This window comes from Anser cygnoides, chromosome 2 (genome assembly GCF_040182565.1).
Source record: "Anser cygnoides isolate HZ-2024a breed goose chromosome 2, Taihu_goose_T2T_genome, whole genome shotgun sequence".
Classification (NCBI taxonomy): Eukaryota; Metazoa; Chordata; class Aves; order Anseriformes; family Anatidae; genus Anser; species Anser cygnoides.
Window position 1 is genome coordinate 37638538 of NC_089874.1, and position 25298 is coordinate 37663835.

General features: G+C 44.4%; 1 protein-coding gene across 1 annotated transcript in view; it reads right to left on the reverse strand.

Moving 5' to 3' along the window:
• ANKRD28 (ankyrin repeat domain 28) overlaps positions 1-14720 on the reverse strand; it is a 119349-nt gene extending 104629 nt beyond the window's left edge. The window contains exon 1 of the mRNA XM_066991868.1: positions 14577-14720. Coding sequence (XP_066847969.1) covers positions 14577-14603 — 27 coding nt within the window. The 5' untranslated portion in view covers positions 14604-14720. The remainder of the gene's footprint in view (positions 1-14576) is intronic.
• Between the last annotated feature and the right edge of the window lie 10578 nt (positions 14721-25298).

Below are 25298 nucleotides of genomic sequence, written 5' to 3' on the forward strand. Positions count from 1 at the left end.
GGAAGTGTTATAATGCAGTGTATAATAACAGCGCATTAGAGTCAATTCTCTACTACCAGGGCCAGCAAGCCAAGGAGCATTTGTCGTCTGAATACTAAGTATTAACTGTATGGCTACAGTATTAACTGTATTAACTGTAGCCATACGAGATTTTGATACAGATCTGTGACCTACAGCTTTTATTTCCCCCAAATGCAAGCTCTAAAGGAGAGCAGACCAGCAGACTCAGAGGCACGTTTTCAGAGTATGGATGTAGCAGCACGAGGCCTTACCAGAGGCCCCTATCAGTCAATGACAAGTCAAATACCTGAGCAAAAAGCATGCTTTGCGTTATCATGTTCAGTGTGGTTCATTGGGAAATGCAGCGGACACTTCCATACGCTTCACACCTTTTTTTCCTCAAGGGAAGAAAACAATTGCTTGGACAGGAGGCACAGTCCAACAGCCAAATGCCTCCCTCACCTGCACCATGCCAAGTGTTTTAAGCTTAAGTCATGACTGGCACTTCCACGCGAATACAGGAGGAAAATGGGAGTTGTCACCTGCCACACGCTAGTGCCACAGCTGACTCCACCACACGGGTACAGGCTGCGAAGGGCGGTAAGCTGGGTGCCTCTGCCTGCCAGCAGCCGGTCATCTCGGTCTGGTCAGAGACAGCACAGCTTTCAAGAATGGCAGGATGCAGTCATCACAGGAAAAAAAAAAAAAAAAAAAAAAAAAGGATTTTTGCAAGGCAAATCAAGAAATAATATATATCAAAAGGAAAAAAAAATCACTACATTTCATAGACAAGAGAATACCGAAAGAGATGTGAAGAAGACAGGCCAATTATTACTACAAAGCCCACCTGCCTGGTGGACACATGACATTCCCATGAAAATTGATCCAAACTAACTAATGCCGTCAATCTACGTCAGATTACTTAAACCCATAAAGACCATGTCATTTATAGATGCAGTGCCCTTATACTGACAAAGCAGAATTCACCTCCAAAGTACTGTCACCCCCCCAAAACCTAGGCGCAACGTGCTTAAAAGAAAAGCAGCTGGATTTTTCCAGACAAGAACCAGAAGAGAATTGTGCCACATGCAGATTCAAGGTTTTCACTTCTTCAGAGGTGAAGAGGACATGGGTAGGAGGGGGAGGACTGGTAGAGTAAGACTGGTAGAGTAAGACCTTTCAAACACAGAACCAACAGGTGATGTGCGCTTGGTAGGGTGTGATCCAGAACACCCAAAGCCAGAGACAAAAGCACCGTCCTATAAATTGAATATTCCAGCGAACGCACCACACCTCTCATGCACCACAGCGGTTAAGCAACACTGAAGCAATTGCTCTGCCCTCGGTCCTAGAGAGCTTAAATCCATCTATGGGGCAGAGACAAGAAGCTATGACTAAAGATTTGTGGAGAGAAGCACACACCACCCCCGTGACTTGCCAGGCTCACCCCTCTAGCACTGACGCTTCACCAGCACAGGACAGCTGACTGATTTCACCGGGTCTGCCCTTCATCTAAATGCAGGCAGAAATGAGTTTAAAAGTCCTACTAAACCAAAGTAAATTATCTTGTTTTGTATTTTTGCTTTTCGAATGCGCTTAAATAACATCTGGTACCAGTTAAGATGCGCTAATTATTGGGCTTTTATTACTTTTACTGTAGTTTTTAATTTATGATTTCATCAGGCCATTTAATAAAACCAAAAAGCCAAAAAACATCTGCAGGTTGTTTCAGTTATCTATGTCACTAATACAAAAAGCTTCCCAAAATGCTGAGCACAGTTATTGTACGAAGGGAATACTACAGACAGTTATTGACCTTGATCAATCACTTGTAGATGGTCACCAAGTCCGTCAGCGTTTTAGGATTAGCACAACTCTGTCAGCCTTTGCTTCCCAGGGGATACTTTTCATTTCCTCAACTTCTGGTTTTCAACACTGAACAAACTGAGTAAGAGTAAGGAAATCCCCATTTGTTCCAAAAGAGACTACCAATGTCTAATGTTTCACACATTCGTTCCAAGTGCGTAGCCCGTGACTTCTGTCGGTGAAGCACTTCAAATCCAACCCTTTGGCAATAAGTATATACCACTTCAGTATGATTTTTGATTTGTTTAAATACCAGTAGATACCATTTTTAGATCCTAACAAGTTAGACTCCTGCATTTCCCTAAAGTAATTTTTAAATTAAAAGTTTCCCTGTCCTGTTCTCTACATCCCCAAGCAGAGCTTTCCCTTAAAGTTCCCACAATCCAAGCCAATAAACCACACTGAAAACAGATTAACCTTTTGTCTAGTCTTATCACCACGAACCTTTGTACAACATAATAGAAAAGCACAACAGAAAGTACTCTGTATCTCTTATAAGATACAGAACATTAAGTACAGATTAGCAAAAAAATTACCACAAATGACATTTAATTTGCAACATTGATCAGAGTTTTTAAAACACGAAAAGCCACATTATACAAGAGTTCTCAAAACTTTGCTTACTTTAAATAACTTTCATTTACTTGAACATAGCAAATGATTTTTCAGACTCTGCTATCCTCTCCAATTTCCCTCTTACAAAGGGGGGATTTGGAATTGGATTCTTAGGTAAGCTTTCTTAAATATCAAACTACTTTTCTTATTAACGTTTTGCAAAAATACTTCTTTATTAAATGTCTGCCAATCTCTCTCTCTTTTTTTTTTTTTTCCATTTCCCCTGCAGCCCAGTGCTCCTTTGCTTATCTTTTATACCTTTTATGGCACTGATGTGGGTTTTGACACCCATTAGGGGCAGCACTGATGGTGCTGGTGCTCTCCCCCAGTCATCTGCTCCAACGCCCACAGCTCAGACAGCTGGCCTCCCCCTGAAGCAGCCCCTCTATGACAGCCTAACATTTTTAGGCAAAATAAATAAATAAATAAATAAATAAATGCTGATGATGAGCAGTTTCAAGAACAAGCATGAAGCAAAGGCTGTAACCTGACATTCAGTAAGTCTTCCTTGCTACTAAAAAAAGCAAGGAGGTATAACGGTGCTGACTTTTATCTTACAGGTTCTTTGGTTTTTAGCTCAAAAAATTTACAACAGCTACATGGTAACAAGCATACAGGTGTTATATTGATAATGATTTTTAGCAGAGACTGTTAAGTGCAATTCCATTGTACCCTTATTTTCCAAGGTAATTATTCGCAGTGCATTACAGTCAAAAGACGTCCATTTTTTAACCAAGTTTTGTAGTTGTATCATTGTTTATTCCACAAAATTAAACCAGAGTCAAATGCATGAATAGCATCGTCCATAACCCACTGAATTAAACTGCTTTGTATCGGGTTCAAACTGGGAAACAGAATGAAGTGTGGAACAGTCCATCTGGGTAAGGTTTTCATTAATGGTGTTTTAAAGCGCTATCTTCCTTAGCTGCTGATAAAAATATTTGTGCAACCAATGCACTTATGTTGTGGCACTCACAAAACCATATCCTAGGTGATAACTGAAATATAAAACAATAAATTTAACTAGTATTTTATACTCCCATTTCCTACAGAGCTCAGATTAAAATAGTTTTTCTCCCATTACAGAAGACTTCCATTTATTCTTAGCCTGACACGCAATTATTTTTGCTTTATTGATTACTCGTAGAGAAGTGACCGGTTACTATTTCAGCTTATCTCGACTAACTCATTTTTCTGCCGGCGTATTTTCTTATTAGATATTTCCCTACCCCGAACGTGTATCTCTGTGCGGGGAGATACAGGGATCACTAGTCACAACAGGCGTGACTCAGAGCTCTCACTGGACAGTGTCCAAGAACTGGAGCTGCACACACAGAAGCACATGAGGGAGTTAGGAAGAAGCTGAAGGGCTTTCTGTCCATACACGTTCCTCTGAAGGAAAAGCCTGCAGCAAGCTCAGCCTGCTTTTGGTGTAGTTTTCAGGTAGCTGGATTATCTGAACACGATCTCGGAACCTCTTGATGACAGATAGGAGGAAAGAAAGTCTCTTCCATGTCACTTTCAGGGCTCTGGTTGTAAAAGCGTGAGCAGCAGAAGACGTGATCGGCCCAAGGGGGAAGAAAGCAAACACAAAGAAAAGCTGCAATAGAACTGGCACGCAGCTGTCATATGCGAGATGGGAAAAAGCGGAGGGTCCCAGAAGGCAGCACATGTGGTAAACAAGGACGTTACAGCGGTACTCTGCTTGTTTCAGGGTTTTCACAGTGACTGCAAGAGGCAACATGACATGTCATAAACCAAAGCGGGCGTTCCTGGGACCTTAGCTTCTCTCACCATTAAAGAGGAATTCACAACCACACTCAGACCCCACAACAATCACAAACCAGACAAGAAAATCAATCACATTGCCGAGTTTCAAAGCACATTTTAATAAGTTTCAGGCGACCAGCATTCAAGTTACTTTGCCAGAGAGAAAAGTCCCAGGCAGACTACGCCCAAGCTCCTCCGCTCACCTCCCCTGCCAAAACCCAAAGGACGTTCACAAAGGAAACCTCTGATTACGTTTCTGTCACAAAGGAAGACATTAGAGTGAGTTTATTTGAGGCAAAGCAGTCTTTTCTAGCTCCCACTTAGGAAAACTTTCAAGGAACAACTTTGCAGTCATACAGGCTAACCTAAACAGCCTCTCCCCTGCCTTTTCACTGCTTTGCAGAGGAAAAGAATGAGCAACTGCTTAAACTCACATGCAAGCACCTATCAAACCATGGCCTTAGGCAAGAGATTAGCAGCCAGGGAGTTTCAATCCTTATTGTTAGAGATTTTGCAAATGGGAGAAAAGGAAAAAAAAAAGAAACACAACACAAATCCAGGAGAAGCACGTCATTAAAACTCCATCCTGGCTGATGAAATTCTTACCCTCCTGCCCACCTTTAAAGATTAGGGCCCATTCAGGCAATACATTCCTCTTGTCCCTCCCACACACACAGAGAAAGTCCTTCCCTACACCAGAAAGTATCTGGAGTTCCTTCTCCTAGCTGTCAGCTGAAAATGTTGGCCTTCACTATGGCAGATAATTTCCAAGATGCATAATGAGCAATTTCGGCTGTTAATTAACCTCTTAAAAGAACAGAATTATAAGAAAACCATATCCTAATGCCTCCGAACCTTGCTTCTAGCTGGTCATTTTCATTGTTCCTCGGCTGGTGAAAATAACAAGCCTGGGCAAACATACAGCATGGCAACTGCCCCACACGATCCATCATTCAGAGCAAGAAGCTGGCATTTCCAGCAGGGACTTTGTGGCATTGCTCTGCCTCCCAGCCACACGACACACGTCACGCCCTGCACAACAGCGGGTAATGAAGTCTTGGGGGCAAATCACTCCAACAATCCCACCTCTTTTCTTCAATTACCCATTACTTTTGCAACCTACTTTTCCCAAAAGTGAGTGCTGCCAGGCAACATAAGAGAAATACTAGACACTGTAGCTGTATATTAAAAAAAAAAAAGCCATTTTGTGAACATGCCTGAAGTACCTGCATTTTAGGAAAAGGCAACAAGGGCTCCCACAGTGTAGAGGGCTGAAATTGAGCAGACGCTTCTCACAGATCTCTCCTGCAGGCACGCTGGCTCTGTCTTCGGGCTCTGTTAACTGTGGCTGACTGCTGCTGCGAGGCCTAGCTTGAGGCCTACAAGATTTATTCCTGCTTGCGGCCACTGCGGAGGCAAGCCGCCAGGTTTCTGCAGGGCGGCAGCTCCAAAACGGCTTTGCGACACCTCCGAGGAGCACGGAGGGCAGCACTGCTAGCGCTGGCATGGCAGGCGGCCAGGCTCCGCGGGCACCGCTGGCCTCGCCGCTCCTCCCGGCATTCCCACAGCTAGGATTTCTTCGCCTTACGTAAGCTCCAGGGGAGAACTTCACAGAAGGAAAGCGATCGCCCTGCTCCCCCACGTCGAGGGTCGGATGTCGAGACGGGAAACCAGCGAGGCACCCTAAACGCTTGCAGGAATCTCTACGGCCATCGCGACAGAAAGAGAGCAACACACAAACGAAGCTAAAGTTGAAATACGAAGACGTACTGAACATCTTCTTAACTGTCAGACCACCTGCAAAATTTTGTAGCTACTTGTGGGCGCAGAGTCAGACCCCGTGGTACTTCTGCTTTGACGCCAGCAGTCATTCTTTAATTCTGTGTGCAACACATGTAATACTTCAACGATTATTAAAACAGTTTTAACACCTATGTAACATTGCAGGAATTTTATTGAGCTTCTGGAGAGAACTCACAACGTTGCTGAAATGCAAACTATGAAAAATAACAAGCCACAACTGCCCAAAAAGTGATAAGCATTGTGACTCTTTAAACAGCCAATTCAGAATATGCAAAGTCGAAACCCATTCAAAAAAGAAGAAAAAGATTGGGCTCCAGGCAGGTAAGTAACTCTTCCAAAACTACAAGTTCGACGTACTTCACTCAAAACCATTTTCCACATCTCTTGTTGTAGGAAAAACAGTAGGCAGCCTTCTTCCTTGTATTATTCACAGTGTTAGTTCAAGATCAGATGCTGGGAGAGTCCCCTTTCTGTGGTGTAGGGAGGCACAACAAGCAGAAAAAGGAACCAATGTGTTGAAGTCACTGCAAATGGAGCTCCACAGGAGAGCTAGATAACTGTTGGTTTTCAGATAATTGTAATAAAGCCCTGAAGTTCATCAGAAGAGTAGATTTGCTGTTCACCAATACTGACAATGCCAGGTCCTCACCCTTTTTCTCCTTGTTCTCCACCGCTTTACAAATCCCTTCTTCACCTTTCTTTCACTTTCATTATGAGGGCATTGAAAGATCTCCTCTTTTAAACTCTATTTCCTCTGGAGTACATTAGCTTGACTATTTGCATCCCTGATTGTAGCAACTGTCATTTGTTAAACTTCTTGTAAAAAGAAGACTAGCCATAAGTGTCTATGCACAAGCCACAAAACGTTACGTATTCTTTTCCTGAAAAAATGTTTTTTAATAGGCCTCTCGGTCTGTGACCTAAGAGATAACAGTCTGCAAAAGGCTGTGTGCTTGCAGGTGGAAGGAAACAGAAAACATAACACCTTGGGGGTAGGAAGGCAAGAAATAAATGATGAGCTGGGTGGTTACTACAGGATCGGGAATGATGCAGCACAGTTATAGTACATGCAACCTTGCAGGTGACAAAAGTGAGAAGAGAAACTGTTCTCCTACAAGTCCTCCTTAATACTGAAAATTACCCCCACAAATGAAGGAACACTATTCAAAAAAGCAAGAGATAGGGCAGTGCTGTATAATAAAATACTTCACCGGCATCTGAGACGGGATCAGAAGAAATGAAAGCTATCAGAAAGTACAAATACAGATTATAATCTGGCAAACAGACTGCACAGCAACACAATATTAAGCTTAATAACTCTTTTTATTGATCCTCCTGTTTTAGTGAGCGAGAACTGAATGATGTCTGCTGTTACAAAGGAACAGGAGGGGGGCAAGAAGTAGGAAATTGCACTAATACGCTATTTCTGAAGCATACTTGTACCATGATTTGGGACTCCGCTAATTCAAAACAATAGGTAAAAATGTAGCCAGAAAAATAATTTTATCATTTTGTTTTTCTTCCTACCAGTAACACTTTGCATGGTGACGCTGGTGAGATAACGCAGTGTTAACAGAGGTAGAGAAAAAGGAATGGACACTGTACAGAGATGAGAGGAAGGACAGAAACATCAAGTGCTCAGGATGGAGAGAGATGGAGTTTGCGTGGCCTGCCCTCCTACTAACCAGAGCAACGGATGGAAGACAACAGTGACCTAGAGATGGGAGAGGATAAACTAGAGTATCAATTACCCCAACATTACACAAAACTGAGTCTGCAGTGATGGATTAAAAACATTACACTGTGAATTTGTTACAGATGCTAGAATACGAATAACTACAGAACTTCCTGAAAGTGTGCTTTTTTTCAACTAAGACTCAGATGGGTCTTCCAGCTACAAGCCAGGCAGATCCTTGGGCTCTTGGGCTGCCCACCGCTGTGTGACCAGGCTCCTGAATGGAAGGATCAATTTCCTCCCCTTTAGAGGTACTGGTACATAGAGGACACACAACAAAATCTTGAAACAAAGCACTGAACTCTTCACAGCTCCTAGAAGTTCTCTAAGTTCTGCTTTGGCTTCAGTGCTCTGACTACTGCCGTTTAATTCCCATTTTGTTGCGCCAAGTCGAATCCTTGCTAGGGCCCCTTTTCTTCATTCCATAAAGCGCCATTCTATCTTCGCTTCACCAGAGTCAAAACAACCAAACAACCACAGACGGACCCTTGCTTTCTTCACTGCACCAAATGGAAGTGAAGTTCTGGGGTCCTCCGGCAAACAAAAGTGTACCTCAAGCGTGACTGCAGAGTGATGATGAACGACTTACAAGTTCTCTTCTGCTGGAATTACGAAGACCATTAAGTGACTGCTCACTGTTTCAAAGTAAGGAAATATTGAACATTTAGGATGGCTTCACAACAGTTCAAGGCACAGAAATGGACTGCACCACGCAAACAGGCACAGATAGGTACAAAACCTCAATCTCTACCACGCTCTCCTACCTAAGAAGAGTCAGGTTACAAGTAAGGCGCATTATTTTCCTACTCTGTGGTAGGAAAGCTTGTTTCCCCCACATAGTTCTGAAGTTTACCAACATAAGCAAAGGTTTCGCATTGTTGCTGCTGTTTGTTTTACTGCAAACCCATTTTAAAAATACACAGACCTTTGTTTTTACAACTCTCAAGTTCAAATATAGTTTCAGTAATTCAGAGAAAAAAAAATATTTACTTGCTGAGGCTGCCCTAAATTGATGGGCTCTAGTCACACAAACAATGTTCTCTTTGCATGTCGTCCTTCAGTCCATTCACATACGTACCAGCAGACCGTAGCTGTGCCTACCTGATGCAGAAATGATTAATGAAAAATCTAGAGATTATATCCAATCCACAGTAATGATCATCTCATTATCGTACCGGTAATTAGCCACTTCATCTAACAAGTGGTTCCTCAATCTACCAGGATGCCACAGACCAATGATTTTGCCCATCACTGCTGAGGTTTCCTCGATAACCCTCTACACCTGCCCAGCTGGCTACAGCCACTGCATCTTCCCTTCTCTCCCAACCACTCGGTCTCACCACTCTTGTGTTAGCTGTGGGCTTTGTGCTGAAATGGGTCAGTTCTGCACTGCATTATATTTCATCACCACCTGAGCAATCACAGCTGAATGAGCAGGGCTATGCGGGTACATTCCCACTGCTTGGAAAACGTGCTAGTGCCATTATGGGGGAGATAAATAATATTCCCTGATGCTATGGAGCATAAGTACTAAGATTCCATCCTCATTTGCACAAAAGCTAACACTTAGACACCTCATATCAAATATATCTCCAAATGCCAGCTTAAAATTTATCCTCCACCCCCAAAGAAGGAAAACAACCCCCCCAAGAATCAACATGGTAAGCACCTAGTGACGGACTGCTTTGTTTATTTTTTTTTTATTGAAGTATGTGAAGAGTTTTGTGATTTGTATTATGATACACGCTACTTAAACACAAACATTATAAATAACTTTGAAATGGTTAGGCACTGTAACTAAGGCAACAAGTCTCCCACTCAATTTCCAGAAATAGGAATAGAGGTAAGAACAAAATAAAAAGTTGGCAGGAGCAAGAAAACAAACGATCAAATATTAGTTTGACCCCAGGAAGGCCCAGCTGACCAGAAAAAAATAAATAAAAGGTATACAGCAGCTGAGAAACAAAGTAGCTGCCAGAAGATGAAGTGGAAGATATCAAGTGTATAGTACCGAAGGTATTTAATTTCAGTCATCTTGTTCCACAACTGCTTTCAGTGAATGGAAACGAGGACAGAAATTTGGGAATCTAGCAATACGCATGAGACAACAGATTGCTGGTTCACAGTGTCAACAGATACTCGTTTCCAAGAGGAAGCATCAGCTTTTACACGAGTGCCAAGAAAGTTGCTTCTTCACAGGCAAGTGGACATTTGCCTCATTTTCTCCCCTGATATTTGCCTCCAAGAAATGGCCACAAGCCTTCGATGCAATCCACATGAATGGCCCTTTATGCCCTCACAGGAGGCCACGGAGTTAACAGGATCTGCCACAAGGATCGGTCTGCAGCATCAAGGCTTGCTTTGTCTCTCCACAACCTTTTTCTTTTCTTCTTTTTTTTTTTTTTTTTAAAGTTTGTTTTCTTCCTTCAGAAGAACTGCTTGTTCGCAAGTCAGAAGCTCCACGGTTATCACCAAGGAATCTGATCCCCCAAACGCACAGACCGTCGATGCAGGCCCTCTCAGCACAGCCTAACAGGAGAGCTGGTAATTACTTTGTACAGCAAGATAATCCGAGCTCGGGTTACTCCAAGTTTTCCACCAGGTAAAGAACCGTATCTTTTCAGTGCACGTGCGCTCTTAACCTGGGAAGGAGAGAATTACCCGCCCGCCTCACGCCTGGCTGTACTGCACCCTCCCGGCTCGGTTATCCCACAACCAGCTCAGAGATTAGAGGCAAGTTTTAGGAAGAATTTACGAGGAAGCGTTGAGAAGTGCAGAGTGGTCCTCACCTTCAGCGAGATCCCCAACAGGAATTATTTAAAGAACGCTCTGACCTAAGACTTGCACAGAAAAATGTAAACAGCTCTCTCATTAATCTACGTCCGGACAGCACTTATAGAGCGACCCCATGCGACTCCACTCCCACCGCATCCCCCCCTCCCCGACCAGCAGCAGCCCCTTTTCGTCGCCGCAGGAGACCATTCCTCCTCTCGGCGTAACAAGGAACTGCTTGGGACATGTATCCTTGGCAGGAGCTCTAAGGGAACGAAGCCTAATGCTGGCACCAATGAAAATAGCAACCACGGAGGCATTCAGAGCGTTCACTATGACACTGCAAACATTTGTTTGACTGCCAGTTGAATAAGGTCCATCCGAGCTAAGAGAAAGATATAAACGGGCAATAAAGAAGTCAGTACTCGCACTGCTCAAGGACTTTCAAGATAAGTGGTCACTCTAATATCCTCTCGCAGTGGTTGTTCATACTCCGGTCCTTTCCGCTCGCATCTGACCTATGGGAATAAATGCATCCCCTCAAGCACAGTCTAGTAGTCGTATAGAAAAATCCCACAGAAATTCCTTTCAAAAGCCCATTATCACAAGCCCTGCGATTTCTTCCTATCACATACTTACAATCCGAGAAAACAGGAAATGCATAATTAAAACTACGATGTACTCCAAGACAAAAATAAATAAATAAAGCTTTACAAACTATGCTGCACCCAAAGAACTTTGCCTCAAATAGACATACAGGTGCAAAATTAAAGACAAAATTCGGCCAGTTTTGATCAGGGCTTCATGTATTTCAGCAGAACTATACTGATATGTAGGCTTATGCTAGCCTAAAAGTCGATTTGTAAGCGCATACGCAGGTATGATTAACAGAAAAGCTAGGAAACCCTCAGTTATTAGGCAATGAACCTTTCACCTATCCGTTAAGAAAAACCGGACTGTCGCTCCTTATCGAGAGACTAACTTAAGACTCTTTAAAGCAAAAATTTGCCTGTGCTGGGAAACCATTACTACTCCTACAAACTACGACTGAATGACCAAAGCCATGAGACACGTTGCCTTTCAGAGCCAGCAATGCAGAGCTGAGAAGGCTTCTGTGCAGGAGATCAAGGCATGCCATTAATAAAGACCCAAAAGCAAGTTGCTTCTCTTTCTTTTTACCGCCTCTCGCTGATAAAACATCAGCGAACCTTGACCTCAAACACTGCTTTCAAGGCAGTTTGTTACAGGAAAGTACCACGGATTTTTGGGACGGAGCTGAAACTTCCTTTTACAGCCTACCTCCCCCTCGTTTGGTGTTGTGGTAGTTAAAGCGGCTTCTCATCTAGAAGAACCTGGTACACAAGCAGCAACCTATGAAGATAGTACAAAGGCAAACCAACTGAAGAGGAAATACCTTAATCGTAAGGTACACTTACTGTATTTTCCATCTCTACCTTGAATGGCTTAACCTGAAATAACAGAATTTGCAGGTTCACTTCATCTGTTTTCAAACACGCCTGACATTGCACAGCAAACCAAGAACCATGAGAACAAGCTGGAGCTTCTAACTTTTGTAACGATTGCACTTTCTGTCCCAGAGTCAAACAGTTTGCTATTGAGCATTACAGGCACAAACCTTGCTCTGTGCAGTTCAGTTCAGCTCTGCCTGCAATTTTTGCAACTACGGCTTGCAGTTTTTTCAATACCTAGTATCATTTGAAAGCAAACAATCCCTTCTGAAAGCATACACCCTAAATTATTTCAAAGGTCAGCAAAATATTACTGCCTTGCAGGATGGCAAAGCAGCAAAGCTCAGGCAGTAACACAAATCTGTTGAGCACGTCCCTGCTGGCTGCTTGCTGAGCCCAAGGAAGGGCCTGCTCTTCTCAGCACATGGTAAACCTCCATTCTGAAAGTGAAATGTATCAAGTTGGCCTCCAGAAACAACCAAATATTTGAGTTTCACGAACACAAGAAGCATCTGTAGGATCAAAGTTTTGTTTATCAGTGCGCTACATCAATCAAAGCAACTGCAAGTGGAACTGGGATTTCACCCTATGAGCCTCAAAGCAGAATTTCTGACCTCATCATAAGTTCTCAGGCACTGCTTTTACATCACATTGCAATATTAAGGGTAGGAAAACATCAAGCTGCTTGCTTGCATGTCCCAGGTCTGCCTCTCCCCAGCACAATCCTGAGGCTTAAATTAGCAATACAGAGCCCTCCTTGATCAAAGGGCATCAATAGGTTGATGTTGATTTGGGGAGGGGGAAGAAAAGTCTTGAGAATTACACAAAAGCAACACTTAATGCAGCAGACCCTTTGTTGAAGATATCAATCTGCTACAGAAGGAAATTAGCAAGTCACTCCCGTGCTTCAGGCTGGCAGGAACGCACAAGCACCTGGGCAGCCTTTGCACTGCCCCGTGAAACGCAGCCAACGCCGAAGCAAAGGCTCGCTGCCTGGGCTCCGAGCGCACGTGACTACTTCCTTTACTCCACACAAACGCATCGGTGTGGCGTGTTTGGTCCACGTAAACAAGAAGCGTGCTTCACCAAGCACCGAAGATCAGCTCCTCTGCTTTCGTATCGTACCCAGGGCTGGTTTTCCTAATGAGCCGGGGGTGTTATAACCTTAGTGCAGCACCTGATCTTGTAGCCAAGACGTCTTGCAGCACAGTGCACAAGAACACTGACCCGAAGGAGTTCTCCATAAAACTTTTGTGTTAATATGATTCCCAAAGATTTTTGGTATCCTTAAGAAAGCAAGCAGTATTTAACAGTACTTGAAATTGAAGACCTCTACCCACCGTACAAAGATGAAGATTAGCAACAATACCAACAACCTGACAGCCCCTTCAAAACCCCTTGCAGGGGAGCACTGCAGCATTCCTCCAGTATTCCTGCTGTTAACTCGTGCCATTTTTAACAGAATCTGGCTGGTAGTAACTGACTCCAGCCACTTACCAGCAGAAGTCCGGCTGCTGCTAAAATCACTCCCCCTAGAAATGCTTCTTCAAAACCAGCACTCTCCTCCTCCCCTTCTTTTTCCCCTCAGCCCTTGAAGTGAAGGAATATTTCAGTTCCCAACGTATCAGTGCACCCTCAGGGATCCCCGAAGCCGCTGAAAAGTCCACCTTGTGCTTCTGGATTAAAGCGCGCGTTACGGTGAAAGACGAAAGCCTCGCACGCGTGACAGTCAGACCAGCGGTGCCACGCAGCCCGGCATGTCAGAGCCACCCCAAAGCAGGATCCCTCCCAGCAGGTAAGTTCTGGGATACGTAGCTTTGTGTTAACGCACTGATGGCGTGGGTTTTGCTAGCTATTTCCCAACGGTTACTCGCAGAAGAGCTGCATTTCCCGGTGCGAGCAGAAGGGTTCGTTTCCCGGGGGGGACGAACAGGCGCTGGTTTCTGCACCCAGCCTTCCCCAGCACCAAACCCTACAGAGCCACCCCGCCCGGGGACACCCCGCGCCTTTCGGAGACGAGGCGCCAGGGCCAGAGAAACCCTGCAGGGGGCTGCAAGAGCCCCACGGGGCAGGGCAGGGCAGGGCCGGGGGCTCTCGGGCACCGCCGAGCAGCGGCCCCCGGGGAGGGCAGCACCAGGGGGCCACCGGGGGAGCCGACGCCCGCCGGTGCAGCACCAGGTCCGCCCCCCCCCCCCCGGCGGCCGCGTCCCCGGTTCACAGCCGGTTTCCCTCCGGTGGTTTTTTCTACGGATTCATTTTTTCAGGGGGGTGGGGACGGGCCGGCAGGGAAGCGGGGCTGCGGGGGGCGCCCTGCCCGCTTTGTGCCCGGCCACGAGGGGTACCGGGGGGGGGGGGGTACCGGGCGGGGGGGGGGGGGGGGGGGCTGCCCGGCCCCGTCCGTGACCCGGCGGCGAACAAAGCCGGGTGTGTACCGGGGAGCGGCAGCACATGGCGGCGGCGGCGGTAGCAGCCATGCTGCCTCCCGCCTGTCACGCACACCGGGAGGGGAACCGGGAGGGAAGGGAGGGGAGGCAGCGGGCACCCACCTGCTCGCGGAGCTTGAGGAACACCATGGCGATGGCGACCCCGCCGCCGCACCGATCGCCGCCGCCGCCGCCCGCAGCCGCCTCGGCTCCGCGCCCCGCCCCGCCCCGCGCGGCCCCGCCCCCTCCTCGCCCGCCCGCCCGCCGCTGCCGCCGCCGGGCTCCCGCCAGCAGCGGGGAGGGAGGGGGGGGAAGGAGGCCCCGCCCCCCAGCTCGCGGCTCCTCTCGTCCGCCGGCTTCAAAGGAGCCCGCCCCCGGCCCGGCCGGCGCCACCAAGGGTGGAGCTGATTGGGCAGTAAGAGGCGGGGAGGAGTAAGGTTGGCGGTGATTGGAGGGGAGGGAGAGGCGGGAGGGAGGGTGGTGAGGTGGAGGGTGGGTTGGGGGCGTGAGGGGCGCAGCCCCGCACCCACCATTTTGGGGGAAGGCTGGGGCGGGGCCGGGGTCTCCGGGTCCTGGGGCCGCGTTACGAGCCGGGGTCACCCAGACCCGAAGGGAGGCGCGGGGGAGGTGTGGGGCTGCACTGTGTGCCCCTCACGTCCCCAGAAAGGTGCTGGCAGCAGGCCCAGTACCTGTGGGCAGGGAGGGAAGGAAGCAACAGCGAAACTGTCAGAGTCTGTCACAGAGGCATTAGGGTTGGAGAGGACCTCCAAGATCATCTGGTCCAACCGTCCCCCTACCACCAATGTCACCCACTAAACCATGTCCCTAAGCACCACGTCCAACCTTTCCTTGAACACCCCCAGGGACGGTGACTCCACCACCTCCCTGGGCAACCCGTCCCAATGCCTGACTGCTCTTTCTGAGGAGAAATGTCTCCTCATTTCCAACCTAAACCTCCCCTGGCACAACTTGAGGCCGTTCCTGGGCAGCTCAGTGAGAGGCGCTGCCGAATGACCAAAATGATGAGCTGCAGTGGCTAATTACAAATGAGAAAATACAAAAGAAAACCAATGCTGAAGTTTTGTTCCATTATATTTTATCTGTATATATTTGCAGAGGACCAGTGAAGATGTCACCTGCTTAATTCTTTTATTTTACTTTGAGAAGTAATTTACGGGCTTGCAGGTAGGCCTCTGCACATCAAACACAAAGAACATTGTCATAGGCAGGACTTTGTAAAACCTCTTGTGAAAAGAATGAAAAGCAGCACAAGGGGCACTGAAAGGAGAAGTGCTGATCTCCCAGAAAATAACACTGCAGCCAGCCAGCCAGCCATGCCTGATAACTTGTGGTTTGGAAGGGTTGGTTTCTCCTGAAATGTGATTCTTCCTCTCCTTCCTCGCCCCCAAAGAAAAACAGACTGAAGAGACAGGGGTTTTTTGGAATTGCGCATTACTAAAGACAACACTGATGGGAATATTTGTGGTTTCTTGACTTTCCTGTAGCTTCAGAATTATAGAACCACAACTTCTGAGCATTTCACGTGTAGTGAAATCTACTTGAAGACTTTAGTATTACCTTAAGAAGAAAGAAAGAAAGTTTAATAAAGCAGCCATGTGTATTCTGTGTGAACACTTGTGTGTGTATTTTTGCCCTCACCCATGCTCTTGCTGTTGATTCCAGTAGGAGTCTGGAACGTGAACATATTCTCTTGATAACTGGCAATGTTGGAAGAACAGAAGGGTTTTCTGTAGGTGCTAGCAAAGACAGATCTTCCTTTATCTTTGAGTACGAGTAGCCTGATGGGGTGTGCTTGTTTATGTCATTTGATTTTAACCGGTTAAGATTGCAGTCCTATTTCACCAGGCAAAGGTAACAAACAAACAAACAAACAAAAAACCAACCAAACAAAAAAAAATTGTCACACTTTCTAAATCGAATTTGTTGACATCTAGATATGTCTAGAAATGCTGATTAGAATAAGTAAATGTTTTAGTTGTTTCTAAATAGCCCTCTATTTTAGTACTTGGGGAATTTTTTGATTGTTTTTGAATAAAAGCATACTGTGTACAACTATGAAACACGTAGATTTTGACACTATGTAAAATGGTTGGGATGACAACATGGTAAAGACACTGGTAGCTGTGGAAATTAGAGATAATTTTATCAGTACAGTCAATGAAGGAGAAAATGACATCAGAAAACATTGCCTTTGCCTGTCCCCACGTTTGACTGTGCTGCTTTTCAAAGAGAAAAGAATGTCTGGGAGCTGATAAAGTTCCACTTCCTCCTGTGAAGCTTATCAGTTTATGGACTTGTTCAGGAAAAAATAAATAAAAAAATAAAAATTAAAAAAACTACTTTCAGTTCACCTGGTAATTTCTACACATAGGCAAGTCATTGTGCATACAAATGTGGCGCTTGTGATTGCCAGGACCTCCTGCAGCTTAGAGCCAAGGCACTGTTTCAGCAGCGGGAGGTGCACCTTTATGTTGCCTGGGCTATAGCTGGGGAGCTGGCCTGCTGGTTTTATCATGTACTTAAACATGTCAGGAGCAAACTGAACTCTGACCCCAGATCATTGCTGCTTTCTGTGAGTAATAAGATAATACAGTATGAAAAAAATTAAGTGGTAAAACATGGAAGTTGCAATACAGATCCTGGAGATACTTGCCTGTTTCAGGACAAGCACGGTGGCTATTGAGGTCGCTTATATACATAAAGGTGAATCACACAAAAGTGGGGGTTTTCCGAGTGTGATTTTCCTGATATCAGTCAGCTGCATGTGAATACTTTTTTTTTTCACAGGTCACAATGTGAATTATTGTCCTATTCTTATTCTGTGTAAAACAGTCCAAAGTGTTGTTACAGCTTGAACAAAAATGCATAATGTGATGCTATCACTAGCGATATTATCTGATCTGCTAGTGTGCCACAAAATACGGTATTTCACTTAAGAGCGATAGAAATAATATAAATAAAAACTAAGGAGTTAAATGCAACGCTGCTGTAAGGAACTGAGCACTTCTTGTTCATTTATTTCAGGGTAACTTCACCTACATTATGTGTAAATGCCCTGGTTTCACATGTCACAGGGTAAGTAACTGCACAGGTGTCCCCTAGGAACATGAGCGGAGTGTTTCACAGAAGTCTGTTAGTATTGACATACAGACATGCTGAAAGCCATGACATTTCTGACAGTGTTCAGAATCCAAATCCGCAGAAGTTGGAAATTCCTGCAACACCTTTTAAATCAGAAGGTTTGTAAATTATTAGCAATGCAGCACTCCTGAGGGCACACTTTCAGCAGAGTGCAATAGGCTTCAACTGCACGGCTCCCATTAATGTTAATGTTAAATCTCCATGCTGTAACTTATCCCACGGTGTGTAACACTACCCAGTGTTTTAAAGATAGGACCATATGTGCTGCACTGAAATACATAATGGGACTGAATTGAAGAGACCTCATACAGGAGATGTTTTGTAACTCATCCGACACTCATTCATGATTTATTTAGTTTGTCAACAATGCCTGTATACACAGCTCTTTTCAACCAAGGGTTTCAGCCCCAGCGAAGTTGGTATTTATTATTTTTTCATTCTTCTGCATGGGTAAACAGGCACAGAGGTCAACAGACTTTCACAAGGTCATGGAGTGAGTGAGTCAGTGCCATGGCTAGGAATAGAAGCCAGGAGTCCTGATTGTCACTACCCTCCTCCAACTGCCGTCCCATGCTCCTAAATCACAGCAGGGCTGATTTTATTTTTTGCACATATTACAATGTGTCTGAAATCAATACAATCTCATAACTTCCTATGCAGGGATGCATTATCTTTATGAATCAGCATTACTAGGGCACTAGTCTTCCGATGGAAACCGAACTCGTTTTATAACAATATACAAAGAACATCATCGTGAGGGGTTTTACACACGCTCTTACACATTTTGTCCATCAAAATCTAAACCAGTCAAGGTTTTGTAATTCTGTTCCCAGAGACTACATTTTGAAGCATTGGCTGTTCATAGCTACAAATTGTAATGGAAAGATATTGAATATCATAACGGCACCATCAATCAAATATCATTGATTGGCGTTGCTAAAGCTCCATTATGCTTATGGATGCTCATTCGACCAATTTCACCTCAAGTGGGTACAGGGACAGGAAGAGAGGGAACTGGGGTGCCTCTCTTACTCAGAGAATGTGTTTAATATCCAGAGGAGGGCAGGACAGACACGAGTGTCCTTGGCACGATCAGCAAACGGCAGCTGTAAGCTCCTATCAGTCACCTGTTCTAAGGAAAATTCAAATAAAAATGAGAGAAAACAGAACATAAAGAATATAGAGAGAGAAGCTACAGTGGCAAGAAATTGTATCGTCACCTGCATGTTTTATGGGAAAAACATGGGCTGTTTGAAGGACAGGCTTGGTGTGCCCATATTCTGTCAAGTTACTCTTACTAGTAAAGAACAGGATCAACAAAGGGATACAGCTGGCTTTTACAGGGGTAGCTATTTGGCTTGAACTTGCATACTACAAATCTTGTTTACTTTACATTTCTTCTTGTTTAAATAGTAGGCAACTTTTTTTTTTTTTCCCCCTATAAAATTAAGTTTATCTTCTTCAACAGGATAAAGGGACTTTAAAGGCCAATAGAAGGGTGTAAAGGACCCTAGGCCTGGGTCTAACTTTTACACAGAGGTGGATTTTGTCCCAGATCTCCCTAAGATTTCTTTGTATAGAAAGTCTCAAAACTGTCCAGACATTAATGAAAAGACTTTGTACCCCATTAGGAATGTGATTAGAAAAGACTAATTCTGATTAGCTGTGAAGCCAGAATGAATCAAATAACAAGTAAAGAAATGAATTGTACCTTTAAACTTAATTGAGACATGGAGATTAAAAAAAACATAAAAAAAATCAGTAACATATTTCCTAGTACTTGTCATGTTCTGAGATTACTCCTTCAAACACTCTGAATATCAGCGCTCTATACACTCTCGTATTGACTTAGCTTGAATTAGTGCTAGGAGAGGAGAGGAGAGGAGAGGAGAGGAGAGGAGAGGAGAGGAGAGGAGAGGAGAGGAGAGGAGAGGAGAGGAGAGGAGAGGAGGGAGAGGAGAGGAGAGGAGAGGAGAGGAGAGGAGAGGAGAGGAGAGGAGAGGAGAGGAGAGGAGAGGAGAGGAGAGATAAAATACTAAAAACAGACAAAACACATTTTTAAAATATTTAAATAAATAACTCGAAATGTCCTTTTGCCATGTCAGTGTACCTCAGAATGGCCAGTAATGGCAAACTGGAAATTCCAGTGGGCTGTGATCTTGCAAATTATTTTTTCAGGCTTGGCCAGTTCTTTGAGGAGTAACACCCAAAGTGAGGCACCCAGTGGAGTGAGTTTTGGACAGTCATCCTGGCTAGACAAAAGCTTGTGCACCGTAGAAATCTTGATGGGAAGCTGCAAGCGCCCTGCTGCACAGGGATATTTTGTCAAAGATGCATTTTACCAGTGCTCTAGTGAAGTATTAAAAGGAACTCTCTTGGAAGTACTGATTTTCATGTAAGAAGCAAAATAGAGGTTCTGACTTCCGAACAAGAAATTCCTGAACATCTGAACCCCTTGTTTTGATGATAGCTGATGTAATGCTAATATCCCAGCCAGGTGCTAATTTAGAGAAGAAAATTTCTGCATACATAAATTTCATCTCCTGACACTATAGATGCATTATTGACTATATCCTGTGTTTTTGCTTTCAGAGTGGTTTGGTTTCAATTGTGGGCAAAATGATTCCAGTGCATAGTTTGTGTGTTTGGCTCTAAAGCACTTAAGTGGTCACCAGTGGGAGGGAAGTACGAAGAGTGAAGGAAAAGGCAATTTTTCAAATAGCCAGAACTCCAGCTGAAGTGAGCACTCTGAACATGAGCTACTGTATACATAAAATACAAGGTGAGCAGTCAGAAAGGAGGAGGGTTTGGTGTTCTGCTTTCACATACTCCCCTTTGACAATCAGTACTGCAGTAGTGGATGCCATGAAAATGGGGACAGTGTCCCCTGTGGTAAAGGAGGGTGAAGACGAGAGCAGCTTCTTTTACCAATATCGTAGTTGCTGCAGTAGTCAACTTTCTCAACTCTCATTCCCCTCAAGGCTGCAAATATCAAAATATGAACAAAAGTGCAACAGCTAGACACACGGATTCTCACCTACTAATTATTTATTGTATGTTACCATTTCATGTAAATGGCTATTACACATATGAATGTAGTAATGCAGCTGCATTGACACATATTGAGAACCGTAAGTAGAACTTCTGAGTTCATAAACTACATATACAGGCCCCTTAATTGTTACAGCAGAGAGCTTTCCATTGTCTGAATGTAGTGGAAGAACAGTCACTATACATCCATTGTGGAATAAGGATTCTATCATAGAGAATATCTGTCTTTAACATTTATTTTTTCTTGAAGTACGATTTTTTGAATACTTTGATGGTGTCTGCGAGCCTACAGCCACGCAGATATGTATGTAAACTCTTCTCAGATAAATACTTTTATCATCTAAAGGAATAAAGTGCTTCAGGCAGAAGACAGGAGTCTCTGGGAAATACACTACTGTGATGAATATATTTGTCAACTGAGTGCCATAGTCATGAATTTCAGGGAAGATGAAAAGGTTTTTCATGACAGCAAAAAATTTGTAACTCAAAGAAGAGACAATGAAGCAAACAGTTTGCATTTATCTTTGCATCTTAATAGACAGCCCTATTCCTGTTTTCATGATGTTGTCTTCATTCTCATTCTAAAGGATTTCCATTTGTATAAAATATTAAAAAGAAATGGAGCCATACAGGTAAAGCTTAGTACTCCTGTCAGTTGCAGCAGTTGCAGAGCCAGGCTAATATGTAGTTATTTTAGTCTGAAGACTTTCATTTGTACTGATTCTAGTGCTGCTTTGGACCTGACAGTTGACATGCACAGAGAGAATGCATTAAAGCACCTAGAATTTTATTATTAATTATGATTTGATAACTTGCCTCTCCCCACCCCTCCCTGGAACATATGCCTCGACAAATGAAATCAGAAAGGCGTTTCAGCTCTTTGATAGCTTGGTGTGCCACTACAGCACTGGAATAAGTGTTTGTTTCCTTTTAGTAGGAGCAAAGACTGAGCCCTGAATGAGAGCAGGCTGCAGGCAGCGTGCTTTCTAGTGAGGATCCTTACTGCTGAGCACGTTCTACCTCTTTGCCTGCCAGAGTCTGAGTCTCTTACCCTGTAGACAGAGCATGCTGCATGGCCTGTATTTGCTCAAACTGGGAAGAAAGACTGGGTTAAGACTGTCCATGAAACAGGCACAGAAAATGAAGATGTTTTCCACTTGCTCTTTCTGGGAATGGCACCATATGATGTACAAAAAGGCATTTGCTACCTCAGAGAGTTTACACTATAAAAACAAATTGTGTATTAACTGTGTGCCTGTTAACAAGAGAAATGAGAACCTGAAGACTTTTAATGAAGCTAGGGCAACTCTACGGATAAAAGCTCATATTGTACATTTTGTGAAGAATTTAGGAACTTTTTGCAACATAAAAGCATGATCTGTTTTGTACTGTGCAGTGCAACACGTTATACAGTTGCTTATGATTGCATTTAGACCAACACATATTTCTGGTCCAATGCTTCATTTAGTTTGTAGCATTTTTTTAATAGCAAGGTATCATACTTCCCTTGGAAAATTGGAGAGAATAACCTCCAGATCAGCTAGGACTGAGATGAATGTAATTAAAGCTCTTTTACTGAAGACATTAACACGAGATATTCCCTAAAGTACTGACTGTGGAGTTCTACATTGCCATGAGGTGATTTTGCTAAATTTAGATTTGTATATACACCAAAATAGCATAATTAAATTAAAATACTGGAAAAGTTCCGTGTAACATATTTGGTAATGGTTATATACAGGCTACTGGTCTGTGCGATACCATGTTGATTTAGAGAAAAAGTTTGCATACGCACACAGGCACATTAGTAAGTGAAGCAGACCATGAACATGTATTGAAAATGCTGTATGCACACTGGATACACACTTCAGGTTTTCCAGGTCTATAAAATGTTCTGAAATAAATTTAATAGATTTTCAAGAATTATGTGATGCAGTCATACAGGGGAATTTAAAACACTTTGTATTATAACATCTAGTTAGATGTTGAACATCCTGCAAAATAGGAACCTTGGAAGAGAGTGGCCATAAGCCATGCCATGGATGCAATGCTAAGCAGCATCTTCTTCTCATTTGAAATATGGCTCAGACACACCCACCCACATGTAACTATATGTTGTACCTGTATAAATATATGCATATATGTGCCTGTATAAATATATGCATTTCCTTATTGCTGTTATTTAGAACAAGCATGTGGGTCTATGTGGAAATTTTCATTTTAGTGTTATTATACGCGTCAGTGCTACACCTAAGATTTGCTTCCAGGAGTTTCTTTTGTATCTTTTTATAAGTAGCAAAGAAACACTTCCTGCAGAAGAGAACCCATATCGGTACCAGTCCCCGTACAGACACAGAGGAAAAAGGCAGTTTTGGACCCAGCGACCACACCATTGCATGCGTGTGTCAGGAGGCAGCAGCACAGGCTGCAGAGACTGAGTCAGTACCAAGTGCTGCTTGTAGGTGTGATAACTGACGGGGGCTGTCTGAGGATTAGTTTTCAGCGGGCTCCTCAGCACAGGCAGACTTCAAATCCAAATAAAATCTAGCTCATAAGTCATTTTACTGGCTAATATCTTCGCTCCTCCCCACAGAAAAACCCAGCCCAAACCCCCTCACCTGACATCTGGTAGAAACATTGACATCTTCAGAGCTGAGTACAACGTGCCACCACCCTCCCAGCATGGGAACAGCAACGCACTCTGTACGGACTTGGACACTTCCTATCCAAAAGGGGCCATGGCTGCTTAGCCTGTTGTTAACAGGTACATGTGTAATTATGGAAAAAGCAAAACTTTGCAAGGCAAAGTGATTTTGGCTGTGAAGGCTGTATTCATTCCCCTGAGGCTTTCTGACAGGCCAGCATGAGGCTGAGCTATGTGAGGACATACAGCGGGGGGGGGAAGAAGAAAGTTGGCACTTCAGTTACAGTTGTGAAAAGCTGCATATCTAAATCCAGGATATAGGTCTGCATGTATATATTGGCAGGTCTGCGAGTGCTGAGCTGCAGCTTTTTCCCTGTACAATCAACCTTGTGATTGCTCTTGGACCGTGAGCTATGCGGAGCTGGGACTGAATCCTGCTAGCCAATTTTCCAACTCTGTCAGACCGCTACAACAGCACAGTAAATAATACATAGGGACATAGTCTGATCGACTGTAAAGCACAGAGGAGATGCACACAGTCAGGAGGAACTTTTGCTAGTTGACAGAAAGGTTTGAAATTCAGAGGGTTAGGGAAATCAGATCTGCAGGGTGGGGGAGCAGACGCATCTCCTGAGACCGATGGTCGTGGCTGTCCCCAGAGCAGGGCCTGCCCAGCCTCCATGTGGCGCCTCCACCAGATGCCTCCAGCTGCTGGTGTAGGCCTCAGTGGCAAGGTCCCTGTCACTTGGGGGCCGAGTGGCTGTGCAGGGCTGCTGGTGAGGAGCACGCGCCGTCAGCCTCGGGCTGTGGGCACCCGTGAGCACAGCCTGAATGGCAATGACCAAGTTTTCTTCCAGTTTCATGCTCCTGACACACAAGTAGGCCCACTAGGTTGATGTGCTATGTAGACGGACCAATTACCAAGCTAAGGCTGGATATATTTTCTAAACACATGCTTCTGTATGGTATTTGTATCTCTATGAGTTGTGGGAAGAGCTACCGGTCCCATGACCGTCAAGAGGAATTTTGAATTAAAAGGAGCAGGATTTTACCCATTTTTTTTCTGTGCCGTCTCCAAAGAAAGGACCACAGCCAAGCACTTCGCTCCTTGCTGTGGGCTGGGCCTTTCAAATAGCACACAAATAGTGCGTGGGCTGAAGTCAGCATCATGCATAAGGAGTGTTTGCAAGCCGAGGAGAAGGACAGAATGTAAATCTGCAAGATAACAAGCATGACAATTGGGAAGTCCCTAAACAGAATTTCAAACAATTGGTATTCAAAAGGACCTTCTGCCAGGGAGGGAAAACCCTGGACTGCATACAGGAGAACATGCCCTTCGGGTGAAATTGGGTATAAGTGGATTTAGACCGTATTCTGGCTTTGGCCCTTGTTAGAGAGCATTTCCTTTACTCTGTGCCTTCTCCTGTGAGGGTTTATTACCCAGTTTAGTGCTCTTGAGCCTGCTCGATAAACACAAGATATCGCTGTAGCATTTCAGTCTCCTGCACACCTCACACACATAAAAGTGCCTGCTCCTGTCATGATTGCATGAAAATCTCAATTGCATGAAAATCTCCATTTATGGGTATATAAATGAAAGAACCTCGTCCACTTGTTTGAAGATATGAGCCTAACAACGTATGCATTCAATGTCTAATTTATCATAAAGCCTAAAACTGCGGTAAGGAAATAAAAAGGATAGCAGCCCTTCTCTCACTCTTTCCCGTCCCTCCACAGAGGAGTCTCACTGTGGGGCTGAACCCCCCAGGGCTGCCATCTCTCACTTCTGCCCCACTGCACCCACTTCTGCTATGCAGAGAGACAGGCTTAAAAAATAAATATATATATTTTTATATTTCTTTTTTCCCTGAGTGATCTTTAGCTCAGATCTATCCACTGAGCCAGCTGGTTCACGTCACAGAAATAACCCCTCTAGTAAGATTCAAGGACAGGGTTGGGAGAGAGGGGTGGGAGTTGTGGGACTGCTT